Source organism: Lutra lutra, chromosome 7 (genome assembly GCF_902655055.1).
Source record: "Lutra lutra chromosome 7, mLutLut1.2, whole genome shotgun sequence".
NCBI classification, from domain to species: Eukaryota; Metazoa; Chordata; class Mammalia; order Carnivora; family Mustelidae; genus Lutra; species Lutra lutra.
In genome coordinates, this window is record NC_062284.1 from 137,600,440 (window position 1) to 137,619,143 (window position 18,704).

At 51.5% G+C, this 18,704-nt stretch overlaps 1 protein-coding gene across 1 annotated transcript; it reads right to left on the bottom strand.

The window, feature by feature from the left end:
* Nucleotides 1–941: 941 nt before the first annotated feature.
* SERPINA12 (serpin family A member 12) lies at nucleotides 942–14,216 on the bottom strand. Its single transcript, XM_047737860.1, has 5 exons — nucleotides 14,035–14,216; nucleotides 7,963–8,613; nucleotides 6,034–6,304; nucleotides 2,918–3,065; nucleotides 942–1,449 (listed from the first exon to the last, which is right to left on the bottom strand). The coding sequence occupies exons 2-5, from the start codon at nucleotides 8,594–8,596 to the stop codon at nucleotides 1,258–1,260; spliced, it is 1,245 nt and encodes a 414-aa protein (XP_047593816.1). The 5' UTR covers nucleotides 8,597–8,613; nucleotides 14,035–14,216; the 3' UTR covers nucleotides 942–1,257.
* Nucleotides 14,217–18,704: the final 4,488 nt, after the last annotated feature.

Sequence of the window (18,704 nt, forward strand, 5' to 3'; positions counted from 1 at the left end):
GCCAAAAGGGCCTTGGGGGGCGGGCTCTTGTATCTGGGAGAGGAGCTCAGGAAGGACCAACTGGGCCTCCAAGTCCATGTGGTACCTTCCCTGCCTGAACCCAACAGAGGAGTGTTTACAGCGTGTGTCTAACCATGAGGCCCTAGGACAGTCACCTCATTGCCCTGCATGTAGATCTGTCACATGGATGTCCATTCTGGCCACACACCGGGGAGCTGTGACCAGAGCACAAAAAGCACAGTGAGCTGTGAGTTGCTAGGCACCCCCAGGGTGACAGCTGATGCCGGCTCAGGCTTCGTAGTGCCACGCCAGTCAGGACCCCTCCTCTCAAACACTTGGACAGCAGGAATTCACAGCGGGAAGCAAAGGAATCCACCACTGGAAAGGAGGGCTCCCGTTGTCGTTATCTAGGTGCCCCCTAGTGGTCATGGGAGGACCCTGCAGGGACAAGCTTTCCAGGGCAGGTACAGGGACCCCTTTCACTCTTCAGCTGAGCTTGCTAAGAGGGCCGAACCCCAGACTCATCCTGGGGGGCTCTGGAATCAGGCAATGAATCCTAGCTGCTGCTACTCCAGGCTCCATCCCTCTAATGCCAGACCAGCCCCACCGCTGCTTTGCCCTCCAACTGGATGCCTGGCTGAACCCTGAACTCCCAGGGGACCCTGTGGGGGATATGACTTTGTAGCTCACATACTAAAGACCCAAGGCTAAGGGCTCACCAAGCAGTATTAGCAGTGCTAGTTTCTGCAGAGCCCCAGAGGGGAGTATCCCTGTCCTCATTTCAGGAACACAGAAACAGAGGCTCGGAGGAGCCCCATGTCTTTCCCAAAGACACTTTGTTACTAAGATTTGAACCCAGGTCTCTCTCACTCTAAAGCCCAGGTACTTGCCTTGTTTCACAGCTTCCCCAAATTATCCACCAACAGCCAGCAGAACTGAGGGAGTGTTTATTAAATCACAAAGCCCCCTTTCCTCCTCTCTGGGGAGAGAAGATCACAGCCAGCCAAGTGGGTGGGGCTGGGACATCTAAGCCCAGAGAAACTGGACCCTGCAGGGAGGGGGCTGAGGGAGGACAGGGTGGGGGTTGGGGCGCACAGGATCCCCAGAACCAGGAGCACTGCCTGTTCGGATGGTGGTCTTGGGAGTTTATGAAGTTGTGGAGTAAGATTAGGAGGTCCTGGGATCCCGATTTCAGGCAGATGAAACATTTTCAGCCCCAGGCTGAATCTGGGGCCTGCAGCGAGCTGAAACACCCCCTTATTGCCCAGTAGGGTTAACAATCTTTCCCAAGAAGATCATGGTGGACACGACGCTATCCCTAATACACACCAGAAAGGGTCTGTTCAGCTTGACGGAGACCGGCGTCTCCATGGGCAGCGTCTGTGCTCCGGAGCCGGCCGCCCCTTCTGTGCCCTTCTCGTCCATCTTCAGCACCGCCGTGTGCACCGCCTGCGGAAATCAGGATCAAGGTCAGGGTCGCCGAACCACTCTGGGCCACGCATAGTGAGAGACCCTGAGAAGGAGAGGCCTCAGCCAGGGTGGCCCAGCAGAGTGGTAACTCGGCTGGTGCTGGCCGCCCCAGGCTCCTGGATCTTCTGCTGCGTCGCCAGAAGGACTCAGGACAAGCAGAGGCAGTGTGAGGGGAGCCATGAGGCGGGGGGAGCATCGGCTGCAGCAGGGGGGATGGAGTGGGGGTCGCTATCCTTCTGTGAATGACAGGAAAGTGCTGAGAGGTATAATGGCAGAAATGGTCTGCAGAAAGTTAGCTAGATGGAAGGGACAGCGTGATGTCCCCACCAGGAAGCCCCCAGTCCTGTACACACTCCTCTTAGCTTCCTGGGGGATGACAAGGAAGGGACCAAATCTGGGGGGGGGTGGGCGGTGGGCATCAGAGATGACTGAGACCCCAGGTCCACCCCAGGGCACCCACATCTGGGACGTGGAGATCCACCCTGCTTTTCTGCTCATACTGACACATTTCATTCCATTCTACAAAATCCTAGCAATTTTACTAGTGGGCAGCCAGCAGCCGTCGACACTCGGAATCACAGCCATGCGCACACCTAACTGCGGAAAAGAGAGGAGCCATGGAACTGAGTAAAGGCCCCAGGAAAGGGGGAGTTGGCTCTGATGATCTATGGAAGGTCTAAGCGAAAAGGAAGACAATTCTGTCTTTCTTCCTCTGGCCTCTTCCCTCCGGCTGTGCTGCTCCTCCTGCTGGAAGATACTCCCCACACCTGTCTCTGCTCCTTGCAAATCTCCTCACCCCCAAGGTCCTTTTAACCTAAAAGTCGGGCCGCCAGGTGAAATGCAGGATGGACCGTTAAATTTCAATGTCAGGTAAACGATGAGTATCTTCAGTGTAAGTCTCTTCTAGGCAATATTTTGGACTAAAGAAATTGGTCACTTACCTGAAATGTGAATTTAACGGGGTGTCCTGTATTATAGCTGCTCAGCCTGGGGACCCTACCCCCCACCATCCTCTCTCCCCATATCAGGCAGGTGCTCTGCCTTGCTGGGAACCACAGGGCCCGTAGCTTGTTTGTCTCTTGGTCAAGCACATGTTTTCAGCTTACTCCCAACCAGCCCGTGAGGCCCTGGGTCAGACCTACACCGGCTCTCGGCCTGATAAATGTGCCAGGCCTTGATCACTGGTTTGTTGCCCAGAACTGACCTCTAACATAGAACTAGGAACTTGATATTTCCAACTTTAAAGAATGGAAACATGAGGCTTGGGGAAGCAACATGATTGTCCCAGGATGACAAGGTTGGTTAGGGACAGAGCTGGATCAGTGCCTGGCCTGACCAGCGGTACAAGACCCGGCTGGTTCAGCTGCTGGGACAGTGGCTCCAGCCCACGCTTGTGCGAAGGCTCCGTGGCGGGGGGTGGGGGGGCATCCAGGCCAGGCAGGCTTACCTCACCCACTTTCAGACTCCGATGAGGGGCGATCCGGGTGAGGTCACCATGCTCCTCAAAGATTTTGGTGATACCCAGGTGGGAGAGCGTCCTCTTCAGGTCATAGTTACCACTGATGGAGAACCTGGGCAGGGACACGTCTACGACCCTGGGGAGATGGGAGGGACAGGTAAGAAGCTGTCTCCTTGGTTTCCCGGTCAGGCTGCAGGGGAAGTGATGAATGGGACATTGGTCTTCCCAGCCCTGGAGGTCTCAGACCCTCTCTTTGTCCCCACAACAAGGAGGGACTCGGTCCCTGGAAGCCTGGCTTCAGAACACTTATGCTCTCTGAACTGTGTCCCTTCTTCCTAGCATCCCCGCCCCAAAGACATCACCCACAGAAATGCCCTCAAGTCCCCACTGTTTCGGGGCCCCTGTGGCTGCAGACATGGAGATGTCATCCCCCTGACAGTCCTGGCCTTGGCCAAGCCCTGAGCCTGTCCTGACCCAGCAGGCTGGATGCCGGAGACACCTAGGGCCTGGGAGCCGAAGCCAGGGAAACTGAGCTCAAACTCATTCTGACTCTCATGAACTCTGTGACCTGGAGCAAAAGATCTCATCTCCCCCAAACCACTTGGGGAGATGATGGCACGAGTCCCAGCAGGCGGGGCCATGAGAGTGTGAAGCAAATGCACACGGGCGCTCAGGAGTCCCTGACCAGCAGGTGTTTCTCCTTCCATCCTTGAATTATCTTCTGTGGGTGAGACCCGATGGGCCTCCCTGCTTGGGGGCTGGGATCAGCAGTCCTGGGACACCTGTGGGCCCCACGTTCCTGTCCCCCAGCCCTGAGCCCTGTTTCTTCTTGCCTACCCAGGACCTCGCCCCTGCCTGCATTCCTTTCTGTTCTGCACCATCCATCACAAACGGTGTCTGCCTGATCACCTTCAAGACAGACCATGTTCTCTGTTAACTGATACCCTACAAAACAGGAGCAAACACATCTCCGCTGGCCCCGAGCCAACTCTCCAGTTTCCAGCCCATTCCTTTTCTTCCTTTCATAGCAGAAAGGAGTTGTCTCTCTGCCAGTGATCTCCACTTCCTCCCACGACTGCCGAAGCCCACTCCACTTGGGTCTTTGCCCTCAACCTTCCACTTTCCAGGGTCACAGCTGAGCTCTGCTCACTTGACTCAAGAGACAGCTCTCAGAGAAAGGATCCCCTTTTTCCACCTTGAAGCATTCCAACCCAAGTCCGCCTTCCCCTCCTTCACCGGCCACTCCTTCACTCACCCTTTGTAGAACCATCTCCTCATGTACCTGTACTGTCTGTGATGGTCCAAGCCTCACCCTTCTGTCCTCTTCTCTTCTGTCTTTCCTCCCACCAGAGGAAACTCATACAGTGTCATGGCTTTAAATACCGGCCCTGGGCCCAATGACTCCCAGACTTACTTTTCCACTCATTCATTTGTTCAACAAATTAAGTGCCTCCTCTGTACAAATCAGATGCTTAGATGCATGTGTGAACAGAAGAGGCAAAACCTGTGCCCTTGGGTGCGTGCTCTAGCAAGGAAGACAGACAAGAAGGTCCATATGATGAAAAGTATCCCATAATCATTGGTGCATAAACTGGGAGTCTGTGTATAAGCAGATAGGGCATGCGGTGGAGAAAAATACAGATCAGCTTTGGGGAATCAGCAACTCTGGGGCACAGGAAGATTTGAGAAGCTCTGAAGAAGGCAAAGGCATCAGGCAAGCTGGGTCATTTCTTCTCAGTGAAATGAGCTGCCAAGGAGACTGGCAGTTTCCAGGCTTTGCCCTACAGTTTCCGAGTTCACAGAAGTATCTTGGGGAATGAGGGTTATGGGAGGTGAAGGAAGAGTGGGATCCATGCCCTCCACCCCCAGTTTACCCAGAAGTCCTGGCTTCATGTCATGTGGGCTCCATAAGGTCACATTTCCTTTAGTATTCAAATTATGATGAACTGAGACCCTACAGTTGGATTGGGGGACTCAGCATCCTCATCTCCAAGTTATTCCTGCCAATTTCCTATGGGGTGCAGCTCTGGGGCTAACAAGTGGGGCTTAACGTTGTCTGTGCCAAGCCCCTCTGCAGCCCTCGGGGCCGAGCTACCGCCAGACTGGGTTTGTAGCGGGGAGGATCAGGGGATGATGACCTCCCACTTAGCCTGCTGCTTCTCCCCATTCCCCCAGCACAGCGACTTTATCTGAAGCATTCAGAAATGGAATTTCTCTTTTATGGAGCTTTTGGGCCAATTGAGATATCCGAGATGGTTCTGCTGTTCCTCTGAGGGTGTGTTTTGATGGCAGAGTACCCATGTCAGCCTAGCTCCATCCTAGCATCCGATCTACCTCCCCTATAACCCTCCCCGGCTCCTGACAGTGTGTCAGCCAGGGTGGAGGCTCTCGGTAAAGTCTTGTTGGGTGGAGAACAGGGATGAGGGCGAGGTGGACGAAAGAGAGTGCAGAGGAGGGAGGAGGTTACCCTGACACTGCTCCTACCCAAGTTGACACTGCCAAGTCCCCAGCCCTGACCCTTTCAAGACAATCGACTGGTAAGCAAGTGCCTGAGAAGAATTTTGTTGGCTCATCTTAAATCTGTTTCACTTAAAATATTGATTCACTTTCGTCCTTCAACTATTATTAGTAAAACTTATTTGGGACACGCTTTGATGGTTTTGTTTTGACATTAGAGTTGGAACATGAGTCTGTGTACAATAAACAACTCCCTCTGACAGCCCGTGTTTGTCCTTGTGGTTCCTCTCTGTCTGGGATTCCATCGCTGCTCTTCCATCAACACACACCACTGTTCAACCTTGAAGACTGAGCTCTGATGCGACCTGTTCCTGGAGCTCCCTCTGCCACCACCACTGAGCGCCATGGTTCTGGTCTGTCCACTCCACTTTCATGACACATGTGTCTCCCTCTAACAGCAAGTGCTTCACTATATGCCTGTGACTTGTTTTCTGGTCTACCTCCTACCAAAATGCAAGTTCATTACGGAGCCCAGAATAGGACATGGTGATGGGGTCAGAGCTCAATAAATCCGGACCAGAAGAAGCAAAGAGTGGAAAGGAAGGCAGGAAGACGGAAGAAGCTGCCTATGCCAGACACCCTCGTACCTCCGCGTGACTAATTTCTTCCATCTGTCAAGAGTGTCCCTCTTCAAGGCTGCCTCCACGTTCTTCATTTTGCCCTCGTCAGGAAGGATGAAGGTGGCAGTGATGGTGCCCTGGTAGGGCATTTCCAGGATGGTGCAGGACAGCTGTTTATCGTAGCCTGTCTCATACATGCCCCCATGAAACATCATGGGCACTTTCACTCGCTCGTTTCCATCCAGAATGAAGTCTTCCTCTTTAGTTGCTTTTGGATCAAATTCCTGCTGCCACCTGGCTTAGGATTGAAGAAGGACAAAGTGGTATAAGTGTCCTGAAAGGGAAGAGCTGACTGGGCCTAGCTAACCACTGGTCTCTGTCCACATGGATTCAAGGAGGGCATTTGGATACTCTGGGATTGAGGGCAGGTCTCCAGGAATCCTTGCTCTTTGTGCCGTGCCCTGGAAACTCCTGGTAAGATGGTCATGGGTCTGATTGTCAGTTCCCAAAGAATCCACAACCAGGATTGCTAAACTGAGAGGGGACCCATGGACTGCCTGAAGCCCAGCTGCTCCTGAGGCTGAGTGAGCCTGTGGACTGGGTTCCAGCAGAAGGGCCTGGGTAATACTTAGTGGGAGTTATTTGGGTCTGGTGTGAGTGAAAAAAACTCTATTCTAAAGTTAGTCCTGGAGTAGCTGCTCTCATGTAAGAATGAGAAAACCAAAGGAATAGGCTGCCCTTGGGGACCCGCTGAAGAGCAGCAAACACTCAAAGCTGGGTGTTTAGACTCTTCCTTTTTGACCCTGAGAACTCTTTGATGCCATTGGACATAAATTCTGACCTGGGTCTTTTCACACCTGCCAACCTCAGAGACCCCAGTAGGGGGACTTGAGGGCCAAGTCCCTGAACTCAACTCTGGTTTCACTGTTCTAGAAGGATGACTTTAGATGAGTGTCTTAACCTCTCTGGACTTCAGTGCCCTTGTCTGAAGAATGAAGATTTTGATGGGTACTTCATATGCTTTGTGTCTGAGTGGGAAAGGCAGTACAGCTCAGTGATCTTGTACAGTGAGTGTTGAGTGCATGCTAGTCATCAATAGCACCACTGTTGCCATTGCTTTTACAATCTAGGTGATGCAGCAACTTTGGAAATTTCCAGGTTCTCCTCTTTCCCTCTGCTCTTTTCCTCTATGTCATCAGTCTCGCTGGATTTGGGGAAGCTGAACTTCCATATTCAGGACCATGTCCCTGACAGCCCAGCAGTGATCTTGCCTGACCTGAGGGCTGTTGGCCTCTGATTCTCACCCATGCTGGCCAACCTTTGTGTGTGCATGGGGCAGGAGAGTGGGTGTGTGTGGTTGGGCAAGGGGGTGGAGGGAGGGATAAAGCTTGGATTTGGGAATATTTTTCCATTTCCTTTTTTAGTCTCACACCCTCAGACTTGGGGAAATCTATGCAATGTGACAAGACCTATGCATCCACCAAAGTGAACATCATCACCATCATCAACACCATCACCATCCTAGGTATCTACTTGGAGTAACATAAAGTGCACAGCCTATGGGTCAAGAGAAGTGAGTTCTAGTCCTGGCTTTGCAACTCTAAGTCTTTCCATGTTTAAGAAATGGGAACTTTCCTCATTTAAGAAATGGGAAAAGAATGTCATTCCAACCTCTACAACCAGTGCTGTGTTAGGATAATCAGTAATAATGAAAAGGCACATAGGAAGAATAATGGAGACTTCCCCAAATTCATTTCTCATGCATTTTTACTTTGAGTACCAACTGTCCTATGAGTTGCATATAAAGGCACTCATTTTACATGGGACAGGTAGGGTTCTGAAAGATTAATTACATATGAATTCAAGGTCACAGAGCAAGCCTATGGCCAACCAGATCTTTAATCCAAGTCTACTAGAAATCCTGTCCTTTCCATACCAATATGCCCCAAGCCTTACCTCGAAAGAAAATACAATTTGTAAGAAGCATCACAGTGCCAGGGGCTATATTCTTGATCAGGTTATTGATTTTCCCCTGGGTTTTCTGACTGACATAGTCATTGATCTGCTTCCGAGTGTCTCCCAAGTTCTGGAAGTTGGTGGGGACAGTGTCTGCATTGTACAGGTTCTTGACCTCTGTCAAAAACTGCTTCTGTGGCTGCAGCTTCTGGTCAATGAACAAAGTGTTTTTAAGGTTCAGTTCAAGGTCCTTGCTCCCCTGGTTCATCCTGTAGATGAGGTAATGAAAGCCCTCATGAAGGTCTTTCTCTGGCATATTCCTGAAGCTGAAGCCTCTCTTGATCTCATCCAGGGTGGAGTCCTGGGCACCCAAAGACAGCATGGAGAAGGCTGCAGAGATGCTCAAGGGGGAGAAGAAGATGTTCTTGTTGGGGCTATTAGAGGCCAACTTCCTATAAAGGTTGCAACTGAAGTCTGTGTTTCTCTTTGTGAGCTCCTGGGCTGCCCTCCTTCCCTTCCATGACTGGATCTGGCTTGCAGGTCCACGATACTTAGGAGTGAAGTCGGACTTCAGAAGACCTTCCACAGTGAGAAGGCCAGCCAAAAGTAGGCCCAGGCCCAGCATGGGGTTCATTTTCCTTAGAGATTGTCCTGTTGAGTAGTAGACTTGAGGTTAGCAGAGAAAAGAACAAAACAACCCCACTGCCCCATATTACCTACAAGGAAGACCAGATGAAGGCAGCAATACAGTGACTAGCATGTGATATACATAGTGATTTCTAGATTCTTTGGCACCCATCTTAGCATTTATGCTTTGCAATCACCATGGCAATTAGAAATGGCTGTTCCTGTTTCATCGAGAGGGCTGGGTGTAGAAGATAGCTCTTGATTTTGCACTCCTCTCCCCCGTCTTATGGTAACAGCATCTCAATTCCTTTGACCAACTGCTCCCTCCACCCCATTGGATCATAGTAAGAATACCCCATAGCATGGGTATGTGACTGGGGCTAGGCCACCAGAATAATCCATCCAATGCCACACTGATTGGTTAAGGAATGAGAGTGACTAGAATCAGATCAGTCAGAGTCTTTCCCTGAGAATGCACAGGACTCTTAACTCTGGAGTGTATGGCTTAATGATATAGTCCTAGAACCAAATGTGGTTATGGCTCCCATATACTGAAGGACAGAAGAGAGAGAAAGATGGAAAGAGAAACGGGGAGACAAACTTGGTGACATCTTTGGAATTCCTGGATCAAACTTTACCTGAAGCTCACACATTTCTGTTTCTCCAAGTCATAAGAATCAATACATTTGCCTTTTGGGTTTGGCTAGTTTGAGTTGGATTATTTCCTTACAACTAAAAGAATCCTGACTAATTTGTAGAAATAAAGCCCTTTGTACAGAGAGAACCCAGGTCTCTAATAAACCTCTTTCCCTACACATTTTCCAAGAAAGAGAGGCAGTGTTGTAGAGAGGAAAAGCCAAATCTTCCGGCTCTAGGATTGCTGCTCCTTTTGCCACTTCTCAGCTCAGCCTCTCCCAACAAAACTGAGTTTTTTTTTTGGGGGGGGGCGCAAAAGTTTCTTTTTTTTTTTTTTTGTTTTCCCTTCATTTCTAGCCCTAAGGATATAGAGAGCTGCCAAAATTATGATATTCTAAAAAATCTGTTCATTTCTCTAGTTGGGCATGGCACAGTCAATGATTTTTACACCAATTTCTGTGTCAAATGAAAGCAGATTTCTTTGCTTGATCCTTTGCTATCCCTATGTATTCTCCTGTAATTTACGTCTCTGCTAACCTGCAATCCATGGGAAACAGTGCAATCTCAACAGTAAAGGCTGTTTGTGATTGCCTTAGATTGGGGTCCTGAGAAACAGAGCTCGCAATGAGGATTCTAGCATTGCCTGTACGGGACAAGCTCCTCAGGAAGTGAGGAAAGCAGAACAGAAAGGGAAGGAACTGAGCAAAGTTGTGGCTCCAAATAATATGGAGACTTGGCCTGATCTGCAGACGAGGGCCCTGGAGCATCAGCCATAGAGCAGCACTGACCTTGTGAGACCAGGGCGCAGGCCTGTTGGACAGCGCTCAGGCACTATGGTCAGCCGCCCAGGAGACCAGGGCTCGGGTAGAACTTCTGGGGTCAATTAGCTCCTACCCAGCAAAGGCAGTTTTCTGGATTGGGGAGGGAAGCTGTGAGCTTTTAGCAACTAACCCTCACATCCCTGCCAGCCTGGGGGAAATGGGCCCACCACCAACAGGGTCCACGCAGCTAAATCCTTGGGGCCCGACATGGAGGAGGCTCTTTCCAGTTGACTGAATGAGAGAATGAATGAATACTGGCATGGGACCCATGTCTGGCTTGCCCCAAATCCCCAAGTTCTTTGTGCCCTCAAACCCTTTATGCCAGGTCCTGTGGACACAGCCCTCAGCACAGCGGACAGGGTCTGCAGACTCTGACCCAGGGTCTGAGAATTCTTGTGGAGCCTACCTGTTGCTTCCATCTTCTTAACGGACCTTTATTTCTCTAGGGGCCTCCATCTCCTCAAACAGCCCATGTGGCTCAGGGCCAGGACCCCCACCCCAGCTCCCAGGGGGTGGTCCAAGAGCTGGGCCCAGTCCTACTAGGTCATAGTGAGGTTCAGCTCTGAGAGCGGTTCAGGGAGGGGCACATAACTTTAGTGTTCCAAGGAAGGTGAATTTCGGGGCTCTTTGCTGGCATATTGGGGTGCTGCCCTCTCTCTTTCTCTGGCTGTCCCGGGCAGGAAGGTATGGATGCAGGCAGGGTTTTGCAGAGAAACTGGATCTGGGGCCACAGAGTAGGTGAACCCAGAGCACACCCAGCCCCTAGACTTCTGGCGGTGCTCGTGTGAATTACACAGTCAGCTACTGGAGGCCGAAATCATCCTAACAAATACACGTGCATATAAAAAAATCTCAGGACTACCAAGCACGGAGGACTCCGGGCTCTCATCCCACACACCTCTCTGCTGTGTGACACCGGAAAAGGACGCCCCCTCTCTGAGCTCAGGTGATCTCTCAGCACCTTCCACTCCTAATGACATAGATTCTAGCAAAAACTAAACATAGCTGGTGATGGACAAGAGCTCTGGGGGCTGTGTGAAGATAGGTTATAGAAGACGAGGTTGTGAAGCCCCTGAGGATGTTTCAGATAAAGGAAGAAAATTAAAAATGGAAAGGATTTGCTCTCACAGGTTACTGGGCAGGACTGTTTACAGAGTCGGCCTGGTTTAAAAATAGAAACTCTACTTGTTGGGATGAGCCCTGGGTGTTGTACGGAAGTGATGAATCACTAAATCTTACTCCTGAAACCAATACAACGCTCTATGATAACTAGCTAGACTTTAAATAAAAATTTGGAAAAAGAGAAAGAAAAGTAGAAGCTTCTTGTATTCAGAGTAGATCGCTACCTGCACGCGAGCTAATTCCTGACACTGGGGAGTGGAGAAGTTAGCTACCTCCGTCGAGTTGCGCAGAGAACATCCCCAGCAGTAGGTTCCCCACCAGCTAGGTGAGACGCAAAGCCTTTGGACAACCTTCTGGGAGCAGTGTGTGTGTCCGGGCACAGGGTCAGAACTTGGAGCAGAGGAGGGAAGCTGCTGGAAGCTTTAGGCGCACCCGCACGCGCGCGCGCACACACACACATTTTATAGTGATGCCCCATCAGTGGCCCCTAAAAGTGTTTTCCACTTCTCCAAGTTTTTGGAACAAGCACTGATTATGGAATTAAAAGTCTGGATATTGGTCCTCTCCTGCTTGTGCGTCTGTGAGGTGGCCCAGAAGAAGTCTATTAAGCCTTCCAAGCCTCAGTGTCTTCATCTGCCCCACGGAGTTCCCCCAAGCAGCCCACACTGGCCCCATTTCTGGGACTCTCCACCCATCATCACAGGCTCTAAACTCAATTCAAACCTGTCAGATGTGTACCAGCCCCAGATACCTGAGGAGGTTAACTTTTATTCCGTTCATTAAAATAGCAGAGCAACTGGTTATTTCCCAATAAATTGATAGGCTGCCCACGTTGAGCAACTCTTTGTTGGTTTTTAGTTTGGAAGGTGCACGCGCACATGTGTGTGTGGTTTTGTGTGTGTGTGTGTGTGTGTGTGTGTGGTTGTGATCTTAGTAAGATAAATAAACACAATTGGGAAGAAAAAGAATAAGACAGAACCTGAGCCTGGTGGGGGCCACATGGGGCGGTAAAGCTACCACCTGCCTTGCCACGCCTCTCTGACTCTCCTGCTCCCACATTCCCTTTCCATTTGGGGTATCAATTCCTTCCTCTTACGAACAGATGAAGTAGCATGGTCCTCCTGAAGACAGATCCAAGCCAGGCAAGGAGCCCTCTGAGCGAGCAGCCCAGGTGCCCTGCGTCTGCCCTCGGAGGGGGTCCCCGGGGAGGAGCTCTGCCTTTGCCTCCCACGCTGTCCCAGTGGGCTTTGTAATGGGAGATCAAAGAGATGAGGCATGGGGAGAGAGGGATAGGATAGCGCTTTCAACACGAATGCCAGGATTCCTTTCGTCCTTATTCTCCCTGGTAGTTTGGAGAAACAAGAGCAGCAAATGGGGCACACACAGGAATCAGAATCACTCCGTGCATGGTGTTTGGGGCTCCACGCTCCTGCCGGGCAGGGAAAATCTTATGCAGTGTCCGCCCTCAAGTCAGTAAGACTAAAAAGCTTAGGGTGCCCTGGACAAGCTCCTCTCCCTAGTGGCTGGATCCGTAATGAGTGACTGCCAGACACAGTGCCCCTCGCTCAGTGAGCGGTCTCTCCCTGCACAGGCTGGACAGCGGTGCCCTGCCCTGAGAAGCCCCAGGCCCTCTGAGACCCCAGTTTCCCTCCAGTCCTTTCCAGAGCTCTCCACAGAGGTCACAGCCTTTGCATAAACTCAGTGCCCACCCTTGGATTGCAGGGTCCGAGGGCCCCTTCCTAAAGATGTACCTTGGCACCTGCAAAAGACCAGCACCGAAGCCCTGGTCTTGTGGACGTATCCCAGCTATGCACTGGGGTCCGCCTATTTTAAGGGATGGATATTGTTTTAAGGGGGGATCGCACTAGACTTATTAGACGTTATTTTTTGGAAACAGGTTTAGAATGAAGTGGTGGTAAGACAGATCCTCCCTCCCCTGCAGGACATGAGAGGAGAAGACCTGGGAACAAACTCCAATGGGGATTGCAATAGACTTTGTCCTCCTTTCTGGGAAACAAAGAGGGTGGGGTATGAGTCCATCGTCTTATCCCTACATTTGCCCTGGAGATTTCTGCCTTCATTCTTTTAAAAAATATTTGAAGCTTTCACGAGGGGCCCACCCACAGTCTTCCCTGGAGCCCACATCTGGAGCTCTTTCTCCTGAGAGGCAGTGTCCCCAGCCAGACCCACAGACTTCTCCAAATCCTCGAGCACTTTCCACATCTTTATATGGCCCATTCCTCCTGCCTTCAGTGACCTCATTCCAGGATGAGGGAGTGCATGGTTTGGGAAGGCTGAGCCATTGTCAAATTTGCGGCCACTCATGCCATAAAGGGGAAAGGAAGACCCAGCAGACAAGGGAGCTCTCTGAGGTCACGCTGCGCATTTTGATGGATCAGAGTGGAAATCAGCTCAATTAAGGCAATTCTACAACTGCATGTGGGACTGGCTTCTCCGCCTTCCTTTCTTCCCCCAAATCATGTGTTGGTAGCTATAGCTTCTCACCAAGGTTAGAGATAAAGACAAACAAACAGCTCATAGACAAGGATGAGCATAGCCTGAGCCCCAGGGCAGGGGCAGACCTGAATGGGAAGGACCTCCTTTTTCTCCTGGGACAACCCCTATTCCACTCCCACCAAGGATTTTCCTTTAGAAAAGCACTAGGGGGGCAAAATCCGTGAAAATGAATCAGGGCTCACCAAAATGCCCAGCACACTCTTCAAGAGGGGAGTTTCCCTGATTTGGAGATCCTCCAGAATTTCCTGAAAGACACCCACCCTGGGACTGAAGGTTATCCTCCCACAGCTTTGCATGGGTTAGACAAGAAAACCAACCAACCAACCAACCGACAAGACCGGATACTCACAGTACATTCAGGAGAAATCCACTGAGGCAGCCAAATGGATCTGTTTTTCTTGCTTTATTATTTATACTTCCATAGCCTCTTGGTAAAGTAGACCAAAGGCCAATAAAATTAGCCGGCCTGAGTGGGCAGGTGATGGGGACTCTGGGAGCAATGGCCACACCACTTCCTCGGGGGCTTCTCCTCATCCCCGGAGGCAGCCCCGTGATATTTAGACCACGCCTGCTGGGCTGTGGCTTCTCTAATGAAGTCTATTTACAACTTTTGCAACGAGTGCATTTCCCAATCACTGTGGGTCTGGAACCTGGACTGTTCCACAGGTAGATTACTATTAAATAGCCAACCCAAGCACCGCTGCTGTCATTGATGGGAAGAGGTTGATAGCTGGGTTTCTTGGGGGTCATTACCATTCTCCCCCATTTCTTTATTTTGTTATTTTTCCAGTCCTTTACAATAATCAGTTCCATTACTTCAGCTGGCATGGAGTCCTTTGGGGGGGGGGAAGAGAAACAATGAAATAATTTCTGTTGGGGATAAGCAAGACTCCAACACTCACATCAGAGTTTGCGATCATTCAAGAAAATGACACATTGCTTTCTGCCTGCCTGTTGCACTGGAGTAATGAGAAGATGGTTGGTTTCCCCTCCTGACTCTTCTGTGTTTTCCAATTTGGCTTTAAGGAACAGGTATTCCCTAAGAATGAACTTTTAAAAGATTTAAAATAAACTGGAATTCTTATCCTTCAAACCCTCTGATCCCAGGAGGGAAGAGTGATGAGCCCAATGAACCTGCTTATTTTTTTTTAAGGATTTTATTTTATTTTATTTTATTATTTTAAGAGAGAGAAAGAGAGAGAGAAAGAGAGAGGAAGAGAGAGAGAGAGATCATGCAAGCAGGGGCAGAGGGTGAGGAAGAATCTCAAACCCTCTTCACACTGAGCATGGAGCCCAACACAGGGCTCCATCTCGCAACCCTGAGATCACGACTTGAATTGAAATCAAGAGCCGACCAAGCTGCCCAGGTGCCCCCACACCTGCTTACAGTTCGGCATTCTCTAATTCTAATGAGCAGGAAAATCATGCAAATATTCCTTCCCTGCTTGGTGACATTCCCTAACAGGTCCCACGTGACCACAGTACCAGCAGGGGTGGACAGTGTTTCTCTTTCTTCGGGATGCGACTTTTAGAAGAGACATGACGAGCATCCCCAAAGCCGTACAGAGAAGATGGCCCAGCGAAGCCTTCTGGAAAAGAGGGGACACTGGCTCTGCCCTAGGCCTGGGTCAGCCACATTCTGATCCACTCACAGAGCAGACCCCCCCGCCCCAGGCCGTGGAGACGTAGGTGATCCTGAGCTGCCAGGATTAGGAAGAGCTCCTGCGGGAGGCCAGAGCCGCCACCTTCCCTCTGCCAGGGAGGCCTGCATCTGGGCCAGATCCCCTGAGTGACTGGCCAAGGTGGGAGGCCTCACTGTTGGGCTCTGTTCACTGAGGGGTATGGGCTGGGGAATGTGGCCATGGCGGCAGGAGCGGCGGAGGCGAGGGCCGTGGTCTCATCGCGATGGAGGCTGAGATGCAGCGGGGCAGACGCTGACCTAGAACCTGGGGCTGTGCCCTGGTTTGGGAGGGAAGAACCCTGCTTGGTAATGACAGGGTGACACCCGTGTGAGTCTGCGGCTCACACCCACTGGCCTGCCACAGTCCCACTCTGCTCCGGGCCAGACTCCCATGGGAGACGCACGGGTGAGGCCGGGGAGGGACAACGGGTGGGGCCAGGCGGGTTGGTTGCTGAACAATATGGGACTATGCTGGGAAGGCCTCAGTTCAGACCAGTAGGCCACAGTGGAGGGGAACCCCCAAGGGAGGCCAGGCCCTGAATCTTAGTGACCAGCTGCCCACGCCAGCCGGGGTTCCTGATCAGCTGCCACAGAGCCTTATGGAGGTGGGTGCTAGTGGAGAGCACAGCCCCCTCTCAGCACCCATCAAGGGGACACAGCCTAGACTCGGGGCTGTCCTGACCACCCTTAGCTGGGGACACCCATGGATTTGGGCCTGGCATCCATCGAGGGCTAGGAGGTAAAGGTGATTGTCGGGTTTGGGGACACTGCGGCGAGCAGACAGATGAGAGACAGTGGTGTGCGGCTGGAACATGGCCTGAGAGTGTTTCTGTGCAAAGCCATGTGTCTGGAGGAGGGGGGAGCAGGGAGCTTCCAGATGCCCCCTTGCTCTCCGGCTGTCCCAGACACCAGGCCTGTGAGGGACCTAGGAACAGGTAGTGACCATGACAAGCCGTGACTCCCACATCACAGGTCTGCTGGAACATGGGCGGCCACAGAGATAGAGCCAAGTTCAGTGAAGGCTTACCAGAATGCATTATTACAAAATACATTTGCTGATATGTATTTTTCATGTCGACTTTGTAAGTTGGGTGCTGTTAGACCCATTCCCCATGTGAGAAAACTGAGGTTCACTTAGCCAGATTAGTAGCAGACCCAAGACTAAAGACTCAGACCTTCTGGTTCCTAATCCCTTGTTCTAGCCACAGGTCTGGAAGAACATAAATGAGATCAGTGGCCACAGTATCTGCACAACTAGCCCAGACAGGTGTTCCAGGCGGTGAGGCCAGGCACAGAGGAGGGAACAGAACATCTATTTGAATGGTAGCCTCGGCCCCTGGTTCTTTCCCCTAAGACACACAGGTGCACGCACGTGCACACACATGCACACGCACGTGCACACACAAGCGCACACACATGCACACGCACGTGCACACACACGCACACGCACGTGCACACACATGCACACACACGTGCACACACATGCACACACATGCGCACACACATGTGCACACACACATGCGCACGCACGTGCACACACAAGCACACACGTGCACACGCACGTGCACACACATGCACACACACGTGCACACACAAGCACGCACGTGCACACACATGCACACACATGCACACGCACGTGCACACGCACGTGCACACACACGTGCACACACACGTGCACACACACATGCACACGCACATGCACACACACGTGCACACACAGTTCTTGCTCCTCCCAGGCTGCGAGCCCTCTTCGTGTCCTGGTCCTACAGTCCCAGGTTTTCAAGCAGGCGCCTCTAGACTCCCTGTTCCCACAGCCTCATCTGCAACCTGGGTGGGCTTCGGCTCGGGACCTGCCACACCTGTGTCTGTCCCCTCCTCCCTCCCCCACCCACTGGCCCAGCCTGGCCAGGAGGCCCCTCTTGGGTCAACATCCCGAGAGCCAACTGCCTGAGAGTTCCCTTCCTCCCTGCCTAGAAGAGCCCAGGCCTACATTTCTGCCGCCATCCCACACAGCACCTAGCACTTCGCGAGGTCTATTGTGGGAGCTCTGTAGGTCCACCAAGAGAGGCCCAGCTAGCTAGGACCTGAGTGTTTGGCACCCAGGTGAACTCAGAGAGCACGGCGAGGGTACGCTGCTCAGAAATCAGGATGATGCACTCCATTCCAGGCCCTGGTTCCGTGGCCTGATCTCTGTAAGGTCTCTGAACAGAACCATCCTGCCCAGGTTCCTTCCCTGGGGCAGGAGGGGCCTGGCACAGCTGTGGATCCCCAGCTGCCCCGCACACACACCTACTTGGCCGCTGCCTCACTTCCCAGATGGAGGCTGGGTTCAGTTCCCACACCCTGGCCTCCCCGGAGCTCTGGGAGGTCTGGAACCTGCAGGCCTGGGTCTGTGCTCTGGGATCCAGAGATTGTTGACCTGTCATGCACAGGTGACTGGGGAAGCCATACCTGGCTCTGGATCTCAGTTTACCCACCTATTCAGTGGGGGAGCAGGGGGTACCCTAGATCTCTGGTTGCCTGAGGCCAATCTCTTAGCAGTTACCCTGGAGTCAGTTGCATTTAAACACACCTTGAGTCTGTGCTGATGTCCTAGGGGTGCCGGGGTGGCTCAGTGGGTTAGACATCCCACTCTTGGTTTCAACTCAGGTCATGATGTCAGGGCCATGGGATTGAGCCCTGCCTCGGGCTCCATGCTCAGCTGGGGAGTCTGTTTGAGATTCTCTCTCTCCCTCTCCCTCTCTCACTGCCCCTCCCCCCACTGATGTGTACTCTAAATAAATAAGTAAATAAATAAAATCTTTAAAGAGAAATGACATTCTAGCCAGGACTAGGGTCTGGTGTAACAGCAGAACAGAAGGTATAGAAGCAGAATGTTTCAGAAAAATCTTTATGGAAGGATAATTGCAAACTGCAAGGAAAAAAAAAGAAATAAGAAAAAGAGGTCCCTAGTTTAATGTTCCACTGCACACACATACGCACACACACACATTTAATTCTTATTAGTTTATGACTGTCAGAATGCCCATTATGTAGATTTAAAAATTGAGGTTAGAGATCATGCATGTGTTGAGTATCACATTGTTATTAAGTAGATGGACAACCTCATCAGAGTATCTTAATATAAAAGAAAAAGATTACTGTGGATACCGTTTGTGGAGCAAGTTTGGGAGAGATTGAGAAAAACCAGGGGCAGTCTGCAGCCGCGTGTAAAACCATCGCTTAAATGTTTGCAGAATTTGCCCCAGTGGCCCTTCTGCTTCCACGTGACCCGGCAGCCACAGGAGACCTCATGCCGTCCCCCCCACCCCCCGCTTTCTCCACTTCCGAGCCAGTCA